Here is a 23,945-nt window from a genome sequence, read left to right as displayed (position 1 = left end):
AGAGGGGTGAAGGAAGGAGGGAGACCTGCTCAGAGAGTCCGGGCAATGCTTCCCTGTGGGCCGTGGGCTCAGCCATTCCCCAGAGCCCCTAGGAGCACCCCTTGGACAGCTGGCACCCAGACCTTCCCCAAGGGTGACGCTTGCTTTCTGATGGTCTGCTTGGTAGGACACACAAGGGACTACGACATGCACCTCTAGGAGTGCCAAGCCAGGTAAGATCTACCTTGTGGTGGTGGTGCTGGAGACACACTGTGCACTCAAGCAGGATGGTTGCAGGCTAAGAAGCTCTTGGGGTATCCCTCTGAGCAAGGCCAGCCCTCTCCTCCCTCCTAGGAAGAAAGGAGTTGGGGGATTGTTTGGAAAAGTGAATTGCAGACATATAGCTTTCCCCAGATCTCAAGATCACTGCAGTCCAGGGGAGGAGAGATTTAGGAAGCTGGCCACACTTGCCTGCGGATGAATGTGTTGCCCCCTCAGGGGGCTCATAATGGGGAAACCAGAAAGGACATCAGTCACTTACTTGCCAGCTGCCCTTCATTTAAATCTGGTTTGTTGATGCATTTCCTCAAATGCATCCCAAATAGATAAAGTGTATGGGCATCATCTCCTTGGAGTGCTTCTGCCCTGTGCAGTGCTAAGGGAGGGGAGATCTCCAGGCTTCATGGGAGTCCAACTTCTAGAAAACATATCTAAGCTCCCCTTTATGTTTGAAAGCCTTGGCTGAAGATATGGTCTGGGCCGTACTTATGCACTATAAATAAGTTGCCTGACTACAGGTCTCCTCTCCTGGGCTGTGCAACTGTTATAAAAATCTAGAAATGCAAGGGAGAGCTTCATGTCTTAATACTGATTGCAGGTTAATGTTTGTGCTAATGATAACAGATTTTGGATTAGGGGGAGGTGACGAGAGGAGAACAGGAGTGTGACTCGAGTCAGAATTCATCGTCAGGCAAAAGCATATATATCTTTATCAATCAACGGGGCAAAAATAAAATTTCAGGCATTTGACAGCTGAAAGTGATGTATCTCTAAATGGTGGCAGCTGTGACCACTGAGAAATCCTGACTCCTACGAGCCTGACAGAGAGTAATTAAGGAATAAGCTCAGTGGTCAATATATACCCTGTGGGATTACAGGTTCACAGCAGACCCATGAGATGCAGTCCTGTGAAAAAGGCCCCAAAAGGTAGTAAGCTGATCCTCATTTGTTCTGCAGTAGCTTATCACCCAAGCTGATGGGCTGGGCCCTGAACACACTTCTTATACTGCCACTTATATGTTTCCCATATTCCTTCTTTTCCACTGAGCCTGGCTTCCCACTCCCCCAAGAAAGTTAAGGGATGTCAAATAATCCTTACTTAGCCCACAGACTGGTGTTGGGTGGCTGTATGGGAAAGATCACCCTGCACTGAAACAAGGCCATTTCTGGAATTAAACACAGTAAAACTGTTCAACAGAATCCGTCAATATTGTATTTCTCTTTTATAAACAGTAAGGATGCATGCCTGCTGCTGCCAAGATAGAGATCTAATGAGGACATTTGCTTTCTCTAATCAGGCTTCCCTGTTACCACATGCTGCCATGCAGGAAAAAGGCAGGGAAATAATATTTGCTGGGATACAATGAAAAGGTCAGAGTAATCAGATCTGCTGCTTTGTCGATCTGTAAGATTGTCCTGTGGTTATCCCTGCTCCCTCAAGACAAAGTAGCTTCCTCAGTCATGGAGTGAATTTACAAGTAGCTCAGGAAAAAGTGGCACAGCTTACTTTGCAGGAGGGTAGGTGCTTTAGAAAAGGATTTGCTTTAAGCATGCCTACACACAGAAAATATGAAGAGTAGCATGGCTGTGAATATAAAATACAGTGGACTATACATGCAGGGATGTGTGGAGCTGAGACCTGTCCAAGCAGTGTAGGATCATCCTAACCAGTGACCTGAACATGTCTGGAGGAAGGTAGAAGAGATCATAGGTCTGAATCAGGGCAGCACTTGCCTTAATCCTTAAATAACAGTGGGGTTTAAATGCATCTGTAAGCACTTTCCTCAGCTACAATTTTAGCCAAAATCTAAAACATTCTGTTGAATCACGGTGTGGTGGTTCTCCTAGCACAGCCAGTTGTGGGGTATGGGGGACACCTGGAAAATGTCTCCTTCAGGGCAGAGGGTCACCGAGGGCCTGAGTCTGGAGCAAGCACTGGGAGCAAAGTGTCCTTTGAACTCCTTCATAGTCTCCTATTAAGCCTTTTTGTAGTTTCTTAAAAGGCAGCCAATCAACATGAGAGCCATAGGCCAGCAAAATAATGCTGTACTTTTGATTTTATACACATGTAGATAGTGGGTTGCCTGGGGTAGCAGGTCAGGCTTGTTTCTGAGTCACCAAAAATCTCAGGGCAGAGCAATGGCTTAGACTACTGCTCTTTGGCTGCTTGGATGTTTTAAGGAACCCAAGTTTCATGGGGTAGGTAACGTCTCAAATCCATACAGTCATTAGGGAAAATTTATATTGTGGGGGATTTTATAACCTGTAACCAAATTCTTGAAGATGAAAGGGAAAGGCAAGGCCACACATCATGGTGTGTTGCTTCATAAAAATCATAGCAGGTTAGTTTGCTCCTTTGCAGCAAGTATAGACAGTTAAGCTGCCATTTGAGTTTGCAGAAACTTCCTGATATACTGTGACTCTTGCAAGCTACTAAAATGGAGAAAAAAAAAAAAAGGAAATAAAAGAAGAACCAAATATCCCTTATTTATTGTTTGCCCACTGTCACATATTTCTTCCCAGACAGCAAAGAGAGCCTATTTTTTTTCCCCAGTATCTTTCTGTGTTATGCCACTAATACTGATGGGAAAGTTGAAAGGTAAAAAGCAACCAGGCAAAGTACTGTCTTTTAGAACTTGGAATCCTCTAACCTCAAGGTCTAATCCACAGAAGAGTTCTCCTTAAAAAAACCAAAAACCCCAAACAAACAAAAAGCTAAATATTTAATCTCTTATTACTTTGAGCCTACTCTTATTTAAAAGTGTCTTAGATGAAAGTGTGGGTGGTGGAGTGATAAAAATATGTAACTGAAAAAATAATAACCCGCTTTTTAGGCATGGTATTAGAAAGTTGCTGGTGATCTGAATTTTTAACCTGGTGTAACCTGGTGGTGATGTAATTAAATCTAACTACCTTTGGAAGTACAAAAGCAGTTTATTATAACACCCTCTATGAGCAGTCAAGGCCAAGGATTTTTTTCTTAATTATTCCTTATCAGCCCAGTGTCTCACTGTAGAGCTTCCTACTGTAATCTCTTTAAAAGAGGCTCTTCTTCCTTTCCAAGACCATGACTGCTCCAAATCTCCTGAGAGAAACTCACGGAGGATACATGCAGTACAGAAGGAATACTGGAAAGGAGCAATAATACTTTCTGTCTTCAAGGGAAGTAAAAGGAAAATCTAGGGAGTCTGGGGTCAGTCAGCTTAACTCCAGTTGCCTGGTAAACACTTCCATAAAGTAATTATTCTGCAAGTAATTGGTAGAAAATGAGTAAGAGTTCATACGAATCTGTCAAAACCAGGTCTTGTTAGCATGATTAATTTCCTTCTTTTACAGCCTAATGGGTCCTGTGGGTAAGAGAAGGGGTCCTTAATAAGACTTTGACCCTGTCCTGCATGACATTTTCATAAACAAACAGGGCACTAGGTCAGATGACATACACTGTATGGTAACCAAAAGTACTATTAACTGCCCTTTAGCTCTCAGAGCTTCACTTCAAACTTGGGGTGGAAGAGACTTAGAGGAGTCCTTCCACTAACTGGATCTCCTTTATGGATGTTTTTTTAGTGAGTAAGTATGCTAAATATGTGGTATTGCCATGCAGGTTCAAGCAACAAGTATGTCTGGGAACAAACTAATCTTGACAAAACGGTAAAACAGACAGGTTAAAAAAAAACCAAAAAACCAAAACAAACAAACAAACAAAAAAAAAAAAACAAACCAAAAACCATCATTAAAATGTTCAATATCATATGGCCATGGTCCCAAAGTCAGGCTGGACTGGTTATAGCCTATATAATGGAGGGGCCACCCAGCTTACCGACCTCAGGCAAGGAGACCTTGTCACAACTTGTGTGGGCAGTAGTATGTCCTTAAAGACACAAGAAGTGATTTTTCTGCCTGAGTCAACACAGGTGGAGAAGCAGATCTGGTTTTGGGCATCACTTTCTGAGAAAGATAAGGGCTTATGAGAAAGACATGAGAAAGATACAGAAAGTATTAAGAAAAGTGGTGGTATTGAAAAAGTGGTGGCAAGAGCTTTAGGAAACTTGATCCCTGCAGAAAGGCTAAAGGAGCAGAGTTGTCTTCTAGTCTGTGATAATATCAAAATACATCACTTCTGATCGGAGCTTTTGTAAGCAATACCATTCTCTTCAGATTGACCTTGCCATGCAGCACAGCATAAAAGCTCCCAGGGGGCTGCAGGGAAAGGTGGTGTGAGGTGAAGGTGGAGGAGAGATTTTTTCACAGTAGTTTCTCCTTTTGCAGAGGAAATAGCCCTGGATACAAGGCAAAGGTAATCAGTGGCAAGCAGAAAGTTTCCTGGGGGATTATAAGAAAGACAATAAAACTTAATTCTTTGCTGAAGTACCAGGGCAACAAACCTTGCCACAGGGTGAAGCAAATACTCTTGGTATCCTTTGGGCTTTCCTGGCTCCATGTGCCATGCAGAAAAGCGATTGGTGGCTCCAGTCCTCTGGTTCAATTTTTCCAATCTTGCCTTTGGATTACAGGTTGTCGTAGTGGTGGGACAGCCCTGGACAGACCAGGACTATGCACAGAACCTGCAGTGTGGGAAGGCTGGGGTACGGGGCAACTGCTGGGCACCAGGGGCACACATCCCCTACCCCACCCACCTCCCTTGAGGTGTGGATGTGCTTGCATTTCCCCCATTTCCTTTTGCAGGCATCCTCAGAGCTAACCAGCTAGCACAAATGAAAGCCCCAGGAACAAGACAATTAATCACAGAGACAACACAGCAATAAATATAATTGTGCTTCACCTCACTGCAATATAAAGGAACATTTTTTGGGGGAGAGGGGTGGCAGGGATCTGCTGCTCTAATGCATCACTTTTTTAAAAAAGATGTTTCTTCACAAAACCCACTTCACTGTTAAAATCTTTTGCTGGTCCCCACAGCCATTTCCAAAGGTTTCAGTTCTAAAACTGGCTGTATTCTTGTCAGATGTTGTTATCTTTGTGGTCAAGATTTGTTTTCAGTTGAATATTCTTGGCTCTAATTTCTAAGAGATTTTCATTTTGAAGTCAAGAATCATTTTATTAGTATCAGGAGCTAGAGGATACAGCACTGTGACGGTGTCAGTATTGTCTTCCCCTCTTCACTGAACATTTCTTTTGTGATTTTGGTTTTTCTTTTTGAACATCTAGCATCTGGAGCCATGGCATTACCTAATAAACATGATTTAAAAGAAATTTTAAAGAGAAAAGATAAGGAAAAACACATTTTCCATAGAAAAGAACCTGAAGAGTGTTCTTTACAGTATCAGAGGAAGTAAATATAACTCACTGATGGATACCTTTATATTTAAATTCTTTTTGTATTGTTTGAGTTAGTTGTCATAATGTATGGGTTAATTGTCTGAATTTTTACTTTGGTTTTGTGGCTCCTGTTTTTTAAACAACTGATCTCAGCAGTACTGCAATTATTTCTTCAAAAGCAAAAAAAAAATTTCCACTCCCAGATTATTGGAAAAAAGAACCCTGCCTCTTATTTATTTATTTATTTAGAAAGCACATACAGCGATGCACAGGGAGGGGAAGAGAGATGCAAAACAGGTGAGCATACAAATCCATCTCAAAAGAAATAGTGAGACACTTCCCAGATGGTTAGTAGTACATCGGTCTATGTGAGCATTTAAACTCTTGTACCTCTAGGTTAAAAAAAAAGAAACCACAGAGAATTTCTGAAGAACAAGGTAAACGTCTGTATTTCAGAAATCCTGCCACAACCAACTTGTAGGCAGCGATGTTTTTGTTTTGTTGGGGTTTTTTTTGTTGTTCCTGATATTTCCTCAAAAGGGTGTCTCTTGCTCACGCTATGGTTTCCTTCCTCGGTGTCCGCCTCTGGTGACAAGTAAGGATACTTGTGAATGAAGATTTCCCCTTCGTTCTTGACCTTTTCTTTAACTTCTTCTGATGTTTGAGTGAAATTCCAAGCTCCTCCATTATCGCATTGAAAGAAAGACACTGGTAGAAGACAGAAATGGCATTAAACTCTTCACATTGGAGGCAAAATTAGACCATAACCTTTGCACAAATGGTGGATTTTAGAAGTAATGACTTCAACTCTAGCTGGCAGGCTTGGAAAGCTTCTCTGCTGAGTTCTGCCAGCTTTGAACAAACCCTTAAACTATAATAGGTGAGTCTGTGTAATTCATGGTTTTTTTCCCTGACTTGGTTTCTACTGATTTTAAGTTAACTGTAGCTTAACAAAGTCTGATTATGAATGTTTCTGAAATTCTACACAGGTGCATTTGTGATGTTTTGATGGTTTCCTATGATAAAACTTACTCTTTTTCAGTAGATAAGTTTCCTCCTGGCCTCGAAATAAAAAAAGAAAAAAAAAGAAAAAAATTCTTTTCTAAGTCACATGTACTTTAACCACAAAGAAACCTGGGAATACTAGAGAAAGCAAACCACAACAGTTTTGAACATTTCTCTGTGGTTTAGTTAATTTCCCCTCGTGAAATTAAAACATTTCTAAAATACATCACAGTCCTCAATTCTTTTCTTTCTTTAGAAAGAATCTTTTTCAAATATTGTGTGTTGAAAAAAGGAGAAAATTACCACATGAATAAGGTAGCTGAATAGTTTAGAAAGAAAGCACAAATCTTTTCCTTCCCACCATCACAACATTAACAAAGACATTTTTGGTAAGTCGAAACATCTTTTAAAATCTGCAGCTGGAATAATTACATGTAACACAAAAAGCCACAAGGAGGCTTTACACGGAAGCTTCTAAAAATGCAAAAAAAATGTTCCATGCAAATATATATAAATAGATTATTTATATATAAAATGAAATTATGGCAGCAATGTGAAACAAAGCTTTAACGACCTTACCTTCATTAAGGTGAATAAATCCTTCCTACCAGACCCTTACAGAACTGTAGAACTGACAAAACTTTAAATCAACTGGTTAAAACTGCAATTCTTGTAAAATGGAAGCAACAGCACACAGTTATGGTTCTCTGTATCAGATAGGAATTCTCTTCCAGAGTGTTACCTATGCAATGTAAGCAGTGTTCAGTTCTTAACCAGTAATAGTCCAATAGTGACCTCAATTATATAGGGCTAAAAAAAAGCAAAAAGAGATGCATTACTCAAAAGAAGAAAATCCAAGCTTTCCTAGTAGCCAGGTATTCTAGAGGGATATTTTCAAATTCATGAGAATATGTGAGTAATCTGGCTCAAGGTTAAATCATTTGTTTGAGGTAGGAAAGGAATCCCAGAGGACTGAATACCACACACTGTGCATCTTCCTCTCCAGGATAAACCCTCCCTACAATCTGTGTAACTCTGGTTCTGCAAATGAGCTCAAAATATCAGTGAATCAGAGTGTGGGTGTATTTTAAAATGTGTATGATCTCGCATATATCATCATGTCCATTTGTGAGATGGGCTGCACTCAGACTAAGATCCCATGGTATGTCCCGTCTACAGTTTAATATGCTCTTTCTTTGAGATGTTTAATTCCTGTTCATCTAGAATTCTCAAGTATACATCAATTAAACTACTATTAATTCATGCCAGCCCCAAAATGTAATAGACACAGGCTAGGGCAGTGTACTGCATTTTTTTAAATATATTTTTTTAATTACTGTCTCGTAATAGCCAGGAATTTGATGGTGCAATTATCATTTAAATAGCCCCTTTGACAATGTAATATAGGAAATCCAGAGTTACTGCAGTTAAAGTCAAAGGGTTCCTTCTGCAGCCCCATGCCCTCTAGATGTAATGGGTGAAACAGGAATCATCCTAATACAGATATTATTTCTGTATTGCTTTGGGCTTTTTTAAGAGAGTAGCACTACTTACATCAGAACTAACAATAAAATATGCTCTAAATGGCTGAGTTAGGATGGATTCTTTCTCTACTACCTTGGTTTTGTTTGAGTTTTCAAAAACTAAATTACAAACTGATTCCAGAACTCCATGGTAAATAAGGAAAGGATTATATTAACAACCCATAGGATTGATCAGATTTGCTTTTATTTATTTTCCCTGCTGTTCTTAATAAACTATATATTGAGTATATATTAATAATAGGCATTGGTCTCTGCAATATGCATAGAGGGATGATTTCTGTGGATGAAATAGTACATTTTACTGCCTTCTTAATAGGCTTGTATTTTAATTGTCCAATCTGATTCACATTATTCAGACTATGCAGTTACCATAATGCCTTTCAATTTCCTATCAACGAAATAGTCCCATGAAGATCATTTTACATCTGCAGATAGAAATTTAAAAGATATTGCTGACATTAAGAACGTGAGGATCTTTATATCTGACTACATGATTTGTGAAGTGCCTAACTGGTTCCACTTTAATCTGTGTTTTGCATTTTAAAACAAATATTATCAGAAAGACTTCAAGGTATTCTTAGGAATGGCTTTGATGTTTAGGTCTTAACTAAGAACTAATTGCATAATTGTTCATCAGTAGCAGTTACATCTAATATAAAATATGAAAACATTACTATTCTTGATGACCTTTTCTGTAAAGTGATCAGTGAAGTACAGAAGCAGACCACTTCAAACCTGAAAGATCACATGTGGATTTAAGACTTTGGACTGTATTTCAGTGTTTGTGGATGTAACTACAAAATTTTGTGCATATTCCTTTGTCTGAGACCCTACCACCTTTGAGAAAACCATCTGGAGGTGGCAAAGAGCATTAAGAACCTGGGAAACACAGGACTTGCTTTTTCCCTCTGCCTTCATACAATTTCAAATGGTCTAAAAGAGAATGTGATGGTACTATGAACTTTCAGGGTTTGGTTAATCATTCAGGAGGTTAGTTACATGTAACTAGCTCAAAACTCAGATTTATCTCCAAGATGTTTCATGAAGTTAGGAAACTGAACAGATGACTGAAAACTGGAATTGCCCTGCACTTTTCAAGTGGTAGAAAACTGTGGTACAGAGTACAAGGTCAGCCAGAATGCTGTGGGATTTACAGGAAAATCACAGACACGGAACACCAAAGATGGCCCTTTGAACAGTACCACCTCATCTGCAGCATAATTACAGTAGTCTTTAAAATGGGGATGAAAACATTAAAATTCTACATAAAAGGGTGATATAGTGTTCTTTTAGTCTTATATTTGGATCGCCAGACTGAAAGGGTTTCTTTAAAAAGATTTTTTTTTTACACTCTGTTAAGCACACTTTTGAGGTCTCACCCAGAATGAGAGCAGTAGGCACAGGACAATACATTTAACAACACAGTAATAAGTTTCACATTTTGCTCTTGGTTACTGCTTCTCATTCTAGCAGTGTCAAAATGTGTCAAGACATGGCATATGAGGCTAAGAGGAAATGTCAGCCTTTAAAAACAGAATAGATTTTGGTCTCTTTGTGATGTGAGACTCTTCCTCTTTGCCCTCCTATCATTTCAACAGGTTATAAAAGCTTGGTCATGAAGCACACAAATCCTTCCTTACACTTCCATGCAGAAGACTGTGTTAAGCTTTAGGATATACATATTCAGAATTTAAAAAAAATAACATAAAGTGGAAACAAGACTGAAAAAAAAATATAATCAGGCTTTATTGATCTGCTGCTCATGCTGCTGAGCTGCCACTGGTACAAGACTTTTCAATTGCATTTTATGAACACCTTGGAAAAACAAACAACAAAAAAAGCCAAAACCAAGTGCACTGTACTGGGGAGCTTTGAACCATGAAGGATGTGGGCCAGATTTTATTCTGGAAGAACAGTTGATGAACTCAGGCACAGAGGGAAGTGTAGAAGTCAGGATTTTTCTTCTGCCATGCCCTCATCACTGTGAAGGACTCATATCTGGGACATTGACATATGTCTTCTGCTGAAAGCAATATGATGTGTTTGTGCCTAGTGCACCAAAGGAAAAATATCCAAAATAGTCTCTCCTAGTGAGTAAGCTGCTGTTGCAGCACATTAAGAATCTCTTTGAGTATTCTGTCACTGATGGCTAATTGCATGAGGAGATCACTGAATTAAGTCTTTTAAACTGTCAGAGTCTATTGAACAGTGATTGTCAAAACAGTATGGCAATAATCCATGGATTATTTTAGCTTATAACTATTATAACTAATAACTAATTATAACATATATCTATATATATATAAAACTAATAACTATTATAACTAATATATCTTAACTTATATAAACTGCTCCTCTGTTTCCTGCTTACAAGATTAAAACCAGGAAAGCTACTTGCTGGTCTTCCAAACCATCTAAACACAAGTTGACCTTCTCAGTAAAGGCACAGAGGGCCACACTTGTGTTTGGATGTGGTCTTACGGCTTGAAAATGGAGGGCCTCAAGCTGATGTTCACTGAAGAAGGGGAATTTGGAGAGCTGACAACTTCTCAAAAAATTTTATTTTGCAAGAACCTCATTGAGATAGCAGTATTCTTCCTTCTCCCTCCTCTCTTCCTCCTTTGTTTTTGAAGAGCTAAAGTTGTGAAACTTCAAGGCTTTGAGCTGTGAGAGGCAGCACAAACTCACAATTTCATGGCAGTACTTTGAGGAAAAGCAAATTTAGTTGGGGGAGACATTATCACTGTGCTTGGATTAGTCCCACAGTGAAGGCCAGTGTTGTTGATCCACCTTCATCCTGGCTCTCTGAAATGATGTTCATGTTGCCTTTGTTATTCTCATTCTTCTCTTGTTTTATCCTTTCTCCCTCCTTCCCCTTTCAGTCTTGTTTAACAGGCTGCAGACTGCTTGATGACAGCAGAAACTGCCACTATATAAAGGTAGGAACAGTGACCCCAGCAAAATCATCTTGGCAATGGCTTGTGACTAGATTATTCAAAGCCATGGTAAGTGGCTTCTGTGTCTCAAATCAGATGTAATTTATTTTTTTGTGGTTTTTTTTTTTTTTCCCGAACATTTCTTAATTTGAATATTTTGGGACCAGCAAATATTTTGCAACAACAGCAAAACAAAAATTAATAGAAACTGGCAAAAGGGTATGTTTATAGTCATTTTTCTCTCCAGCTAGTTCTAGCTATGCTTTATTGGTACAATAGTGCCAGAACTGACGGAGTCTTTTGTGGCTCATCCATCACAGGCAGAGCTGTTTGCTCTGTGCTGATTGCACAACAAAGTCCCCACACTAACAAACACCTGAGAAGGGATCCAGTTTAATTATTAGGTCCTGGATGCAGCTGCAAGGCTGCAAGTTGGGAAGATGCAAAGGTGGTCGTCTGTATTTGTGAACAGAGTATTTTTTTCAAAGTAGGGCAGTCACAGAAGTTTAGAGTGCTGATAAGTGGAGAATCTTTGATTGCTTTAACAGTTCTTCTTGAAGCTTATTATGTCTGTGCAGGAGTACTCTTATGTGCCTTCTTCAAGCCTCACCTTTACCCTGTGGGCACCTGCTTTTTCCTGGAGCCATGACAAACCTTGCAAAAACTCTCTTTACAAGCATGGATTTGTTAGCACTTGAGTGGAATGCTGGCTGTTCAGTGCCACAGCCACTGGCATAGCTGCTGAGAAAGAACTTTTTTTAATAACTCTATTTGTAGCTGGGTATGAAGCTCTGTTAGGGAAAGGAGGATGTGCTTTGCAATTCCCAAAGGCAAGCCAAAGCCTATGAGGTTGTCTGTGGGGACAGGTAGACATGGGGAAGCTATTACTGTTACTAACAACGTGACTATTTCCTTGACTGATGTGAAAATGCTAAGCCAAAAAATGGCAGAAAATTTATGTACTCCCCATTAATCTAAAAAGAGATTAGAAAACTGGTTGAAACTGCAAGAAGGATTTCTTGTGCAGAGTAATAATGGAGATAAACACATTAGGAATTTTTCTTCTCTTCTGAGAGCTGAGAGAAGCTGAATGTAATTAGTTTTAAGTCTCTTTTACTAGGGAACTGCAAACAAAAGTGCTTTCTTAAATCAGGGATACAGAAGAGCTAATTCAGGTCTTTTCTGGTAAAAAGGTTCATTATATGAAGAACTAGAGCTTTCAAGGTGCTATTCAAACAAGTTCAAATGCAATTTTGAGAAAGACAATTTCTTGTGGCATCTGGAGTGAGGCATGAACACTCATCTGTGGATGATCAATGGCAAAGAATTGGTATAGCTGAGCTGTGAGCAGTATCTCTTCACCACAAAAGTGCTTAAGCCTACTGCCAGCATAAATAATTCTGATCAAAAATAATAACACGAATAGAAGGAAAACACAGGTCACTGTATGCACCAGCTTTTCTCAGCAGTCTGATGTAAGAGAAACAATTCAAGAGGAGGGCAGAGCATGGGCTGCAGCACTTTGGTGACTGAGTGGGAAAGCACCCACTCGGAGAAATTTTCTAGTTGCAGTAGAGTTCAGAAATGGCCCCTCAATAAAACAGATCATTAACTTGTTTGATGAGGATGAACTGCAGTGGGTAAGAAAATATCAAGTAGGTGTGAGAGGTGGGAAATGGACTGGTGAAGCTGATGGATAGCTGGGATATAATGAAACACAGATATAAGGTAATTGGGTTTTCAAAACATAATTGTTTGCCACAGCTCATGACATCCTACAAAATGGCATTTCTACAAATTCGGTGTATCTCAAATTGTTGTCACATGTTTTCCGGTGACAACTACAGATCCACTCTATTGTCTCCATCCCTAGCAGTCCCCAGACTATTGAGGAGTAGAGAAAATCAAAGTGGTGTCATTCCAGGATACAAGAAGTATCCAGCACCAACCTCCTCCACAAAAGTCTCCTTGTGTATTCAAATATGCAAAGCAATGCCAAGGCTTTGCTGCTTGATATAAATTGATATCCTGATTTTGCTGTAAAAGAGTTTTGTATGGTATAAAGCCTTATAATATTGAATATTATGACTTGCTCAAGCCCTGTCAGTACAGCTATTCTGTGAGAGGTATATACTGGGAGTGCCCGAGGGTGCTTTTGTTGAATATGTTCGTAAATGTTAATGGTTACATGGCATAAAATTTAACTGATAGATATGATTTTGCGCTATGATAGTTACTTGGAGGCTTTGGCTAATGAATTTTAAATGGGTGAATTAAAATTCATTAAATATTGACACTGGGAATAAGATATGCCAGCTAAAAATCTCTGTCTGCTTGTAATAGGGGTTCAGAAAGTTGATGGAGCCCTGCAGGTTATTTTCTGAGTTTTATATAGAACTGCTTGGCCCACTTGCTGAATGCTTCAGCAGAGACCAAGCAAAATGTTTCTCCATGCTTTTAGTAATGAGAGTGCCATTGGTTTACTCAGGTCTGGTAGAAGATGAAAAGGAGGCAAATAATTTTTCTTACCTGAAAAAGGAGAATTACCCCATGAAATGAAATTATGACAATTGTACATAGAGACTGCGATAATTCTTAAAACCTACTGCAGCCTATTGCACTCAGTCTTCACTCTAGGTGTAATTATTTCCTGTGATATGCATTTAAACTGCCCAAATTTCCAGGACCTTGTCAATTTGCATTAGATAAGCTTATCTCCTGCTGAAGCAAGAGGCACTTTGAAGTCTTTACTGTGTGTTGGTGAGTACAACCTTTGCCATTACGTGCAGTGTTTTAATTTAATGCTTTCCATCAGACACACCTTTTCCTTCCTGACTACACAGTGTGGATTGAGGGCTGTGTTCGAATCCCTCGCTCCTCTCGGATTAACTTGCCACAGTCTAACTCCGTAGATAAGGTGGTGCCAGAGGTGGAATTGGACGGATGGGTTTGCTTACATTGTAGTCCATAAAAGAAACAAAAGGCCTTGCATGCAAGAAAAGAAAAATGGAGAAAATAAATAAATTGAAGAATTAAAATTAAAAACAAACATGAGAATGAGATTTAAAAGTTATTCAAATCAAAAGAAACACTGATTATGGAAACAGAAAAGTCATAGATTGTGTACAACTCATGCTTTGGATTAGCTTAGTGACAATATACACTGCATAGCATTTTTCCATCTAAGCTGATTTCAACAGAATAAAAATAAAGCAAACTAAGAGAAATCAGAAAGAAACTCTGGAACCTCCGCTATTCTACTTTCTGTAAAATTACTTCTGGAGAGGAAGTATGATGTTGCCACAGTAACCCACTTAAAGATTTAATTATGAAGAGACTGCCTATAATAAGCAACATATTGCTGCAAAACAGAAGGACAGTTTCAGAAATGGTACGTGTATATGCATGCATGTATCCCTGAATACTATGTTATTCAACCAACATATTGCTTAGTAAGTTAACACTCCCTCATGACATAAAGTTTTAGGTCTACTTTAACGCAGGAACACATTGCTTTTCCCAGATTCCCAAAGAGTTTTCAGGATCTTCTGCACCATTTTAGCATTTATAATAAACATTTTAGGTAGCTGCAACTGCTCTTCAAAACGTATTTATCGAAAGATCTTCTGAGACATCAATAAAACAAATATCAATATATTCTTTATGCATTTTGTGCTAAAACTCTTTTATAGGGTTAAAGTACTAACTGTAAAGCTGCAATGTGTGTAAAATGCACTCACCCTTTATCTCTAACTTTTTCCAAAACAGGGACACTTTGATTAATATGGCCTACAAAATTGCTTCAACGTGAGATGCATCTACTGTTCAGAGACAATGTCATTGCCTTTAATAAGGGCTTCCTCAGACACAGGTGGAGATCTCTCCATGGTTGGGAGCTGCCCTATCCTGCAGGATACCATGAGGGCAACTCCATTGACATTGACATTTGGCATCATGAACACAAAATAACACCAAGTGCCATTTGGAAAATGAAGATGCACGATAGGATTTAGTTCACTTCCTCTCATCTGTCTGAACAGCAGGTGCATTACAGTGACCCCCTTCTGGCAGCAAGAAGGTGCAGGTGATTTATCCTATCCAAAATCAGACATTGTCCTCTTGAGGCCCTCAGCCCTGGCTGCTTGTTTTTACTCAAGGTGTCAACCTCTCTCATGTCCCAGCACCACTACTGTACACAGCGCGAACAGCACCTCTGAGACCAAGTTCAATATGTTCTCCTCCTCCCACTCACTCCTGCTGCCTTCATTAAGGTTATTTTTCTTGACAGTAATTTCTGGCATTTATGTTATCATCTTTGCAGGGCTACACCTTGAATGAAGAGGATGGACAGCTCATGGAAAAGCTTCTGCTTTTCCCATCTAAAAATGCAAATTGAGCTTAATCAGCTTGCTTAGAAGTAGATGCCTTGTGTCTAGAAAGCTGAAGTCAGGTGATATGAACCCCTCTCTTGGTGAATGCCTCAGCGACCACCTATTAAGAGTTGCCCTGAAATGCAACCCTTGACCTTATGGTAAGCCCTGTTGAAGAAAACAGTATGAGAGCAGTCACAGAAAATGAGCCAAACAGGGCCACAGCAGATTCTAGGACACCTCCAGGACAAAACCAGCACAAGAGAAGGCAAGCAGAGTAAGAGTGCTGTCAGACAACTTCATGAATACACTCTGAGTTGCTGCTTGTGCCATGTTTCTATTACAGCTGCTGGTGTTTTGGTAAATGGATGTTTACACTCTAATTTAATGATTGATTCTATTTCACAAACCGCTGTAATACTCAAGGAATGATTTATGTACAGCATTTCCTTTGTTTTTCCTCTGCCCTTTTACATTACTCATTACACTTCAGTGGAGCTATAACCAGAATTTCTTTGGCTCCATAATCTTACTTTACTGTGGCATCCATCACCTTTCAGTAGGCCTCCCTGCTTTGAAGTGCATGCTTCAGCACAGTGTGTAAACCCCTGGCTGTGACAAAAATGCCTTCTACAGCAAGAGGAATATTATCCTTGGGGATTTGGAAGTATATTCCTGTTGTTACTCAAAGAGCTTACACTAATGCTATACATAAAAAATAAAATCGAGTTGTGCTTTACTCTTTTCCAATGTAATTTATACTTGAAGTCTTAAAGCAGAAAGTGTTTGCAAAATTAATTGCTCTTGTTCTGCACTGCCATACTAAACAGCACTAATTGGACTGTGGGTGAGGTACTTCCCTGTTCTTATTAATAAATTATTTGTCTTTATTTCCAGCAATGCATGGTGAGAGTTCAGCAACACAAAATCTGCTCTCCAGCAGAGACTTATAATGCAGTCCCCTCCACATCCACAAACCTCAGCCTCCCAGAAACATATGCAATCTGGAAATGGATGACTCACCTGCTCAATATCGCTGTTTTTCCTTGATTTATATATAAATTCACCAATGGCTACAAACACTGAAAGAACAAGCCCTGCAGCAAGCACAATGAAGATGCCCCCAATGTTTTCCACCCCGAGAGCACTGGCTTCTTTGCTGTCCTCCTCGGGGCAGCCATTGCCTCGCCACCACTTTTCCTTCATCATGTGCAGCTTTCCCTCCTCCTGGAGCTGGAGGATGGCAATGGTGATCTTGTCTCTGTAAGGGGACCCTGCAAGGTGAGAGAAAGGCCTGTCAGTGCTGATTGCAGCAAAGTGAGGGCAGAGAGGGCAGATATTTTTGCTATATGAAGCAAAAGTGCTCCCTTATCATGAGACTCATTAGTCCAGCTAGAAGATGTTGGTTTCTCTGCAGCTGGAAGGGGGAAGAGGACTATCTGTTGATGTCTGCCCAGGGGACTGGAAAGCAGAAGGCTCCTCTGGTGTGGTTATTTGTTTGAGAATTCATTATAATTTCTAGGGTCTCCTACTGAGGTTTATTTAAGCCCTGGCAGTGGGTTTTCTTGCTAAGCAATTCCTCCACATCATGTCTGAATATTGCTTTCAGCATCCTTTGAGACTTCTCGCATTGCATCTCTTCCATTTACTTCAACATCTGTTTATTTTTCCTACTGCATGTAAAATGAGTATCTGTCTCAGAAAATCCCACAGTCAGTCAGATACTTTTTCTTCTTGTTTATACTTGTTTAAGCCCACAACTCCACTTCAGCTACCTTACAGCTTTTAAGAGCACAAGATGGCCCAGTCTTTTCTCCTGGACTTGCAAAAATATTGGCAGTGCGGGCTGAAAACAGCAACCATTTTAATGTGTTTTGTTTACAGGGCAACAGCTTTCCAAATGTTATTTCTTCAGGCTCAGTGGCATTAATTGGCCTGTACAGTATCTGGCAAGTCTCAGGGTCACACTGGGCAGTTCAATATGTTCAGGTTTGCCTCTCATGCGATCTGCTCTGCTTCTCCATTTCCCCAAATCTCTGCTGCCTACTAAATCCCTTCAGGCAGCTTGTGCTCCTGCAGAAGCCCAAGTTCATAGCCCTAGAGGTGGACAAAGGAGAGGCTCGCCCCTCACCCCACTTCTGAAGCAGCATCTAGCTAAAGGAAATTGGTACCAATCATCTTTTCCCATGTTGCCAGAAGCTGAAGTGATCAATGACAACAGCAGCAATCCTGTTATTAATTTTAATAGGCAGTGGGGAGTTGGTTTTGGCATCGTGAGAGAGACTTTCCTTTATGGAGCAAGGATTTTATGAGAGGGGTATAAGAAAGGCTGTTTGGTTCCCAAAAACCTCCCATGCTGAGCTTTTTAAATTTCAAAATATTCAGTGTCTGGGCTGAAACTGTGTTGCCAGTCCTTTGTCCACGTAGCTAAGTACCATTCATCCTTTCCTTCAGCACATTAATAAGACTATTTTCTTTAGCTGTTATTTCACCAAAAGTCACATTTTTCTGCAAAATAAAGCAGCTTCAATTCTCAATCCAATCAAGGTAAACAAAACTTAAGGCAGAATGTGTGTCAGAATTGCAGTGGTAGAGTGGTTCCGATAGACACATACTCTAGAAAATCCCCCTAGGCAGCACTTCTGTGTCTTTATGCATCTAAATAGCCCGGGAAACTTGGCATCACAGCTTCGGTTTTCTTTCTTATATTGCTATGCAGGACACTATTAAAAATAATTGTACTCTGAATACAAGTTCCCTGCTTGGCTTTTTATTTCCTTTAGCCCACAGCATTGTCTGAGGAGAACCAGTGTGGAAAACATAAAGTTCTTCATTTACTGCGCCAACAGTCAGCTGCTTTTCATTGTATCTTACTGCCAGCACTAGGACATGCTGTGACCACAGATGCCAAGAGACATGTGTCAGACTATACAAAGTCCATCTGGGAAGCCAGCAATCATCAGCCCCTGCTTGGGGTAGCCAGCTTTGAAAGGAAAATATGCTTGTTGTAAGAATAGATGATGAAAAAAAAAACCAAAAAAAGCACAACGGAAAAGAAAATAGAAACACCTCCCAAACTGTCTTTACATAAAGAAGTGAATTATTACCACTGAAAACAGCAATGCCTCTTGAAAGCAAGAGCAGAATCATTTCTTCTTTAGGAGAGTTTTGTTGCTCTGATAGCTGGAGTCTGTTAGATTGCAGGACTCATCTATTTTCCCTTGTCTGAAAGGACACAGCTGCTGGGCAAAGTGAAGCAGCCTGAGTAACAATACAGGATTTGTGGGGCTGTTCATTTTCTCTTGTGATGTTTATGTTGCCATCAGGATTATCACAATTCATCTTGAGTATAACAGGTACATCTATATTTCTACGCCTGCTTTAAAGTTTGTCAAGTGTGCCTGAAGTGTTGGATTGGAGATGTTTTATTGTTGAGCACTAAACCCCCACACAAAACCACCTCAACATCTCTTTGAATATTCAGCATATTATTTGTGGTCTCTGAGCTATTAACAACCTACTTCCTAGACCAAGAAATGCCTCTATCTACTTTCTTAGCAGTCTCCCAGGTGTGCTTTAGTGTTTAGAAGTACTAGCATTGGCCTTGGCAGTGATCCTAGAATTTATACCTATCCTGACACCTGTATTAAGGTTGCTTCTTCAACCAGATTTGTCCCAAGGTGACATTTTGTACACATTTTGCTTAGAGGTGCTTTTGCTAAAGCAGTACTTCCAGAGCACATTAAGTTCACCACCAAGCATCGCTGCATACTTTTCCTTAATAATGGTCTTTGCCAAGAATCTGATGAAAAACCTCCTATTTGTGACCCACTGGGTCCATAATAAAAATAAATAGATATGTTTGCTGACATGCTTAAACATCCTTTCACCTAACTCAGCACAAAGTCACAGGAAGACAGCTATATTTGCAGTTTTTTGCTTGCTGATAAAATAACACATTTCCTGGATTCATAAAAGAACTTTGAAAAAATCTTCTTTCTATTTCTTTGAAATGGTGAAACAAATGGTGATGATATTCATCTCATTCACTGGAAATTTTTGAGTGTGAGGTGTAATTTTGCTGTTGCAAACCCCAACAATATTGTGAATTCTCCTCAAGGAAGGAATGCAGACCAGCTAAGAGCTGCTGAAACTTTGGTGTTAAGGCTCAAAGACAAGTCTTATGTTTTGTTTTATTTTTTGGGCAGATGTTGGGTTTTGTTTTCTTTTCTGAGGGGGTTATTTTGATGCAGCTTCTGCTATCAATAATTTTGAAAGCTATGAGACTTTGAGGTCCATCTGAATAATACAGGAATCTCCACGGGTTATCATGTTTATGAAACCAAACATTTATAAAAATTTGGGAGGCCCAATCACACTGAATTATTCTATAGTGCTTGGAATTATCTAGTCCCCTGAATCTTGCTGGCTTTTCCTTAAGAAAAAAATAAAGGCACATTTATCATACAGGAAACATCTTATAAATATATTTCCCAGCTGTATTTCCAATGTATGCACCCTCTCTGAAGATTACCATCTGTTCCAATTATTCCTTCATTGTTCTTGGTTTGAAGTGTGGTAGCTTTATAGCTGCAGTGAAACTCTTGCTATACATTTGTTTTTATTTGGGATTTTAGCTTTTGTATCCTTGTCCTCAGGGTAAGATGTCTGTTCTTACATAGCCAGTGGAAAAATATACTTTAAATGTTATCTACCTAACAATCTGTCTGAGGTACTCAGTAAAATGCATAACCACAGTTCAAAGTGCAGTGGTATTTTTTCCTTATTTATATCTGGCCTACCAAGCAACAGATGGACCAAATATTTCACCTATTTTATCTGTGTAAACTGATTTTGTCTTGTATAATTCCCCTGAAGACAATAAAATTGCATCAGTACTAACTGAGCATGGCATTGTAAATGCATATGAGAGCAGTATGGAGAAGTATATTATACAGGAAAAATATCTGACTGCCCAGTGCTGATTATTGGCAAGGAACCAGCACAAAAAATCCTGACACTTTTTCTAATTCTCTGCAATTAGAAAATCTTGAAAAGAACAGTGGATATGCTAAAAAAACATGGAAAAGAGTTCAGCAACTGTGAGTTTTTGGACTCTGCCTAGGTCTAAACATGGAAATACAGGATGCAGTGCAGAACCTTGCAATTGCTTCCCACTTTTCTTATGTGTCGCTTACGGCTGCTTTGAAGAGAAAGGTTTCTAAAAGCCTGGGGCATAATTAAAAATGGCCTTTTAAATTTCTGAAGAGGACATTGCGGGCTGTGCTCTACAAGACCTGTGCTGGAAAGCATCTTACCAATCGGGGTTCCCACGCCGTAGCCTTTGGAATCGATAAGCCCCCCGATCTGGGTGAGGTTGCAGTTTCTCTGGGTCACGTACTCTATGCTGGTTGACTCCATCAGCAGGGCGTAGTCTGTCGTCAGCACACGTTGGATTCCCTCATCGTTGTTCTTCATCAGTGCTGTCTGCCTGCTGCTCATGAATGCCCACATCTTCTCATAGGTTGATATTTTGGATTTCTAAAGAGGGAAAAGAAGGGCACAGAATCACACCAGCACCCAAAGCACGCTTGTAAAATACACCTCAGCCTTTTGTTGAGTGTGACACCGATGGCACATCCTGAATGAAAGGTAAATGGGAGCAGGGTTTCCCTTCCCACAGGCTTTCTCTACTACTGTGCTTTATGCTGAGGATTCCCTTTTCTCCTTCCTTTGGAGTGCCAAGGATTTAATTGCTGGCATGACTGTGATGTGCTTTGAAGTTTTTTAGGCTAATGCTGGTACAGGGATTACAGCACATGGCCCAGCAATACTAGTACAGCCTGAAACAGTTACACTCAGAAGCTGTGCTTCTGCCTGTCAGGGAAAATGTGCTATCCCAAAAGCCTGATGATACTGATATCACTTGCCTAAAAGTCATGTATTCCAAGGATAAAACTTGAGACAGAAACCCAAAGCAGCTTCTAAGCAAACTTCAGCTTTCTGTTTTCCATTTCAATCCAACTAAAGAACTTCATCTTTCTCCCACTCAAGTTCAGGGAGAATTTTCCAGGAGGCAAACATGCACATGCCCTGTGTCAATGTCCAGCTGTACAGGGCCAGAAGTCCCAGCTACCTCCATACAGTCTTGAACATCCCTTCCATCCAACTCTTTTCCCTGTGCCAGAGGAGCCCCAGGCACTCTGCAGGGAGCAGGAATGCCTGGGTCCCCTTGTTCACACTTGGAAGATAAGAAAAGAAAAACAGAGCCTTCTTAGAGATGTGTCAGCACCTTGTGCCTGACAACTGCCTGCCTACCTCAAGATGTGTTACTTACAAACAAAAAACTTTCAAGTGCTCGCAGATAACTAACATGATTATGCCTCTATAATCCTGGTATGGTCTCAAACAACACGGAGGACAACATGTTTCTCTTGGATTAAATATCAAGGTGGGCCTACAGACAGCTAGACCACTCGAAACTGCCAAAAGAAATTATTTTATCTCAAGATGGCAAAGCCAACAATTGCTGTTGATGCAGCTTAGCACAAGCCAAGCACACACAGAGTTTTTAATATAAATATGAACTGAAGGCACTCCATACACATATGTTCCTCTGGTTCTAGGACAGTATATCCTCACTACTTAAACACTTAATCTACCCGGGGGATTCCTGTGAGAAGCTTTAGGCTTTCTTTGTTAATACACTGTAAATTCAATATCTCTGAATGCCACCTAAATTCCACCTAAGTTTGGCAAGCCACAAGATACCTCTAAACTCTGAAGATGGTTAAGTGGCTCTTTACTAGTAGAAACCATTTTTACTGCTCAGTTGGGAACAGCTTTTTAAATGATAACTTTATGCAGTAGGTTGAGTCTAATATTGAATTTATTGGAAGAATGTATCTCTTATTCATATGAGCTTGAGAGAAAGATCTTGACTTGCCAGCTCCCATTTTTTTTTCAGGATAGATGCTATGCCAAATTCTGGCCTTTGAATTCTCATCGATTTCAGTGTAAATGTCTTCTCATCAGAAGGCAGGACTTGGAGACAACTGCAACATGAGAGTAAGATCTATTATCACAAAGGGGCAGGCAAGCAGTGGAAGATTTATAGGCAGGTTGGACACAGAACAGGACAGCAGTCTGGAGAAATATGTCTGTGTCATGATTTGTGGATGTGAAACATCTTGCCTTCAGCTGAGCTTTTCTCAAATTTGGACATGCACACAGATGGTGAACACCGCCTGAGATCTTGTGGCTTCACCTGCCTAAAGCTGCATGCCCTCTCTGGAGCACTCCTTACCTGTCCATGCCCTATGTTCTAGGTATTTTCAACTCATATGGCCAGAATTAAGACATGTTTACAGGGAAGAATCTGTCTCTGAGGTACATTCAAAGTCAGAACTCTGTTTTTCCCCACAGCTAATTTCAACTGGTTTTGTTTTCATTTCCCCCACTACCTGGCTCAAAGATATGGTCACTGTAGAAACTTTCTTGAAAATATAGTAGACAATACTTTATTGTCTACTATATAAAGACAACCTCTTTAGCAATAGCTTTTCAAGGGACACAATTACAGAAGGGTTACTAGTGTAAGGCATTCAAAATAAGTGGAAAAATGCAACTGTTAGTATATGCATTATAAGTAAGACTAAATAAAAAGTATACAAAATGGAATAAATACAAATAGAATTTTCAGAAAAACAGTGGAAGTACCTTGCTTTCCTCACATGGTTCCCAACCTGCATCCCATCTAGTAGGTTCATTGTGTAACATTGTCTTCCAGGGCCTCCCTCCAGCTACTTTTAAGCACAAAGTCCTAAGCCAAAGCTCTTCTGCACGTGATATTTTCAGTAGTTCTTTTGCCTATTTGTCTCTTACAGTCCTGAAAATCAAACTCATCTGGTCTTTGCATCTGTGTGCTACATGACAGGCACTCCCTTGTTCCTCTCTCCTCCACAGCAAGGAACACCCAGAGTATCATGGGTTTCCTTTAAAAAAGTGGTTTGAAAGACTCTGTTGTTTCTCTTGGCAGTTCTTGGTTTAAGTACTGGGCATAGCCCATTGTTGATAAATCAACCCTTGCAACACAGGAAGCACCTGAAATAATGACCCTTCCTTAGTGCCACCCAGCCCTATGCTCACTGGTGTGTGTGTACGTGTGTTTACTTTGCTTAAGAAGTATATGCAGTAGTTTACAGTCAAGAGGCAAAGTCATGCCCCCATAGAGCACACAGTATTCTTTTTGCATACATGAGTATCTGTTCTTTTTATTGTACAGAGACCTCCACCTTGATTGTTTTTGTTTTTTTTTTTAAAGTTTTTGACAGTGTAAAGAAATCTGAATTTTGTAAGGATCTTGAAGGGCTTCCATAATAAAAATAATAACACCTTTTATATAACTCTGTGTGTGTCTCACTGGTTTACAAGTGTGATAAATTGTAATTTTCATGCATCTTTCACTATGTCACCCTCACTCTGCCAGAGAATCCATCTCCATTCTACACAAAAAAACCAGTGTAATTTCATCTGTGTTTGTGTACACGTGT

At 39.9% G+C, this 23,945-nt stretch overlaps 1 protein-coding gene across 7 annotated transcripts in view; it reads right to left on the bottom strand.

The window, feature by feature from the left end:
- Nucleotides 1-5,150: 5,150 nt before the first annotated feature.
- Nucleotides 5,151-23,945, bottom strand: part of GRIK1 (glutamate ionotropic receptor kainate type subunit 1) — a 169,386-nt gene continuing 150,591 nt past the window's right edge. For 2 of the 7 annotated variants that reach the window (XM_071754868.1, XM_071754879.1), the window contains 4 exons: nt 20,712-20,934; nt 16,417-16,667; nt 6,144-6,246; nt 5,151-5,448 (listed from right to left, as the gene is read on the bottom strand). In XM_071754868.1, coding sequence (XP_071610969.1) covers nt 5,333-5,448; nt 6,144-6,246; nt 16,417-16,667; nt 20,712-20,934 — 693 coding nt within the window. In that variant the 3' untranslated portion in view covers nt 5,151-5,332. Of the gene's footprint in view, nt 5,449-5,742; nt 6,247-13,844; nt 14,009-16,416; nt 16,668-20,711; nt 20,935-23,945 lie in introns of those variants that run through there. The other 5 variants (XM_071754898.1, XM_071754912.1, XM_071754890.1 and 2 more) reach the window with 3 other exon arrangements.

This window comes from Heliangelus exortis, chromosome 1, assembly GCF_036169615.1.
Source record: "Heliangelus exortis chromosome 1, bHelExo1.hap1, whole genome shotgun sequence".
Classification (NCBI taxonomy): Eukaryota; Metazoa; Chordata; class Aves; order Apodiformes; family Trochilidae; genus Heliangelus; species Heliangelus exortis.
This window is presented reverse-complemented; position numbering and strand designations above follow the sequence as displayed.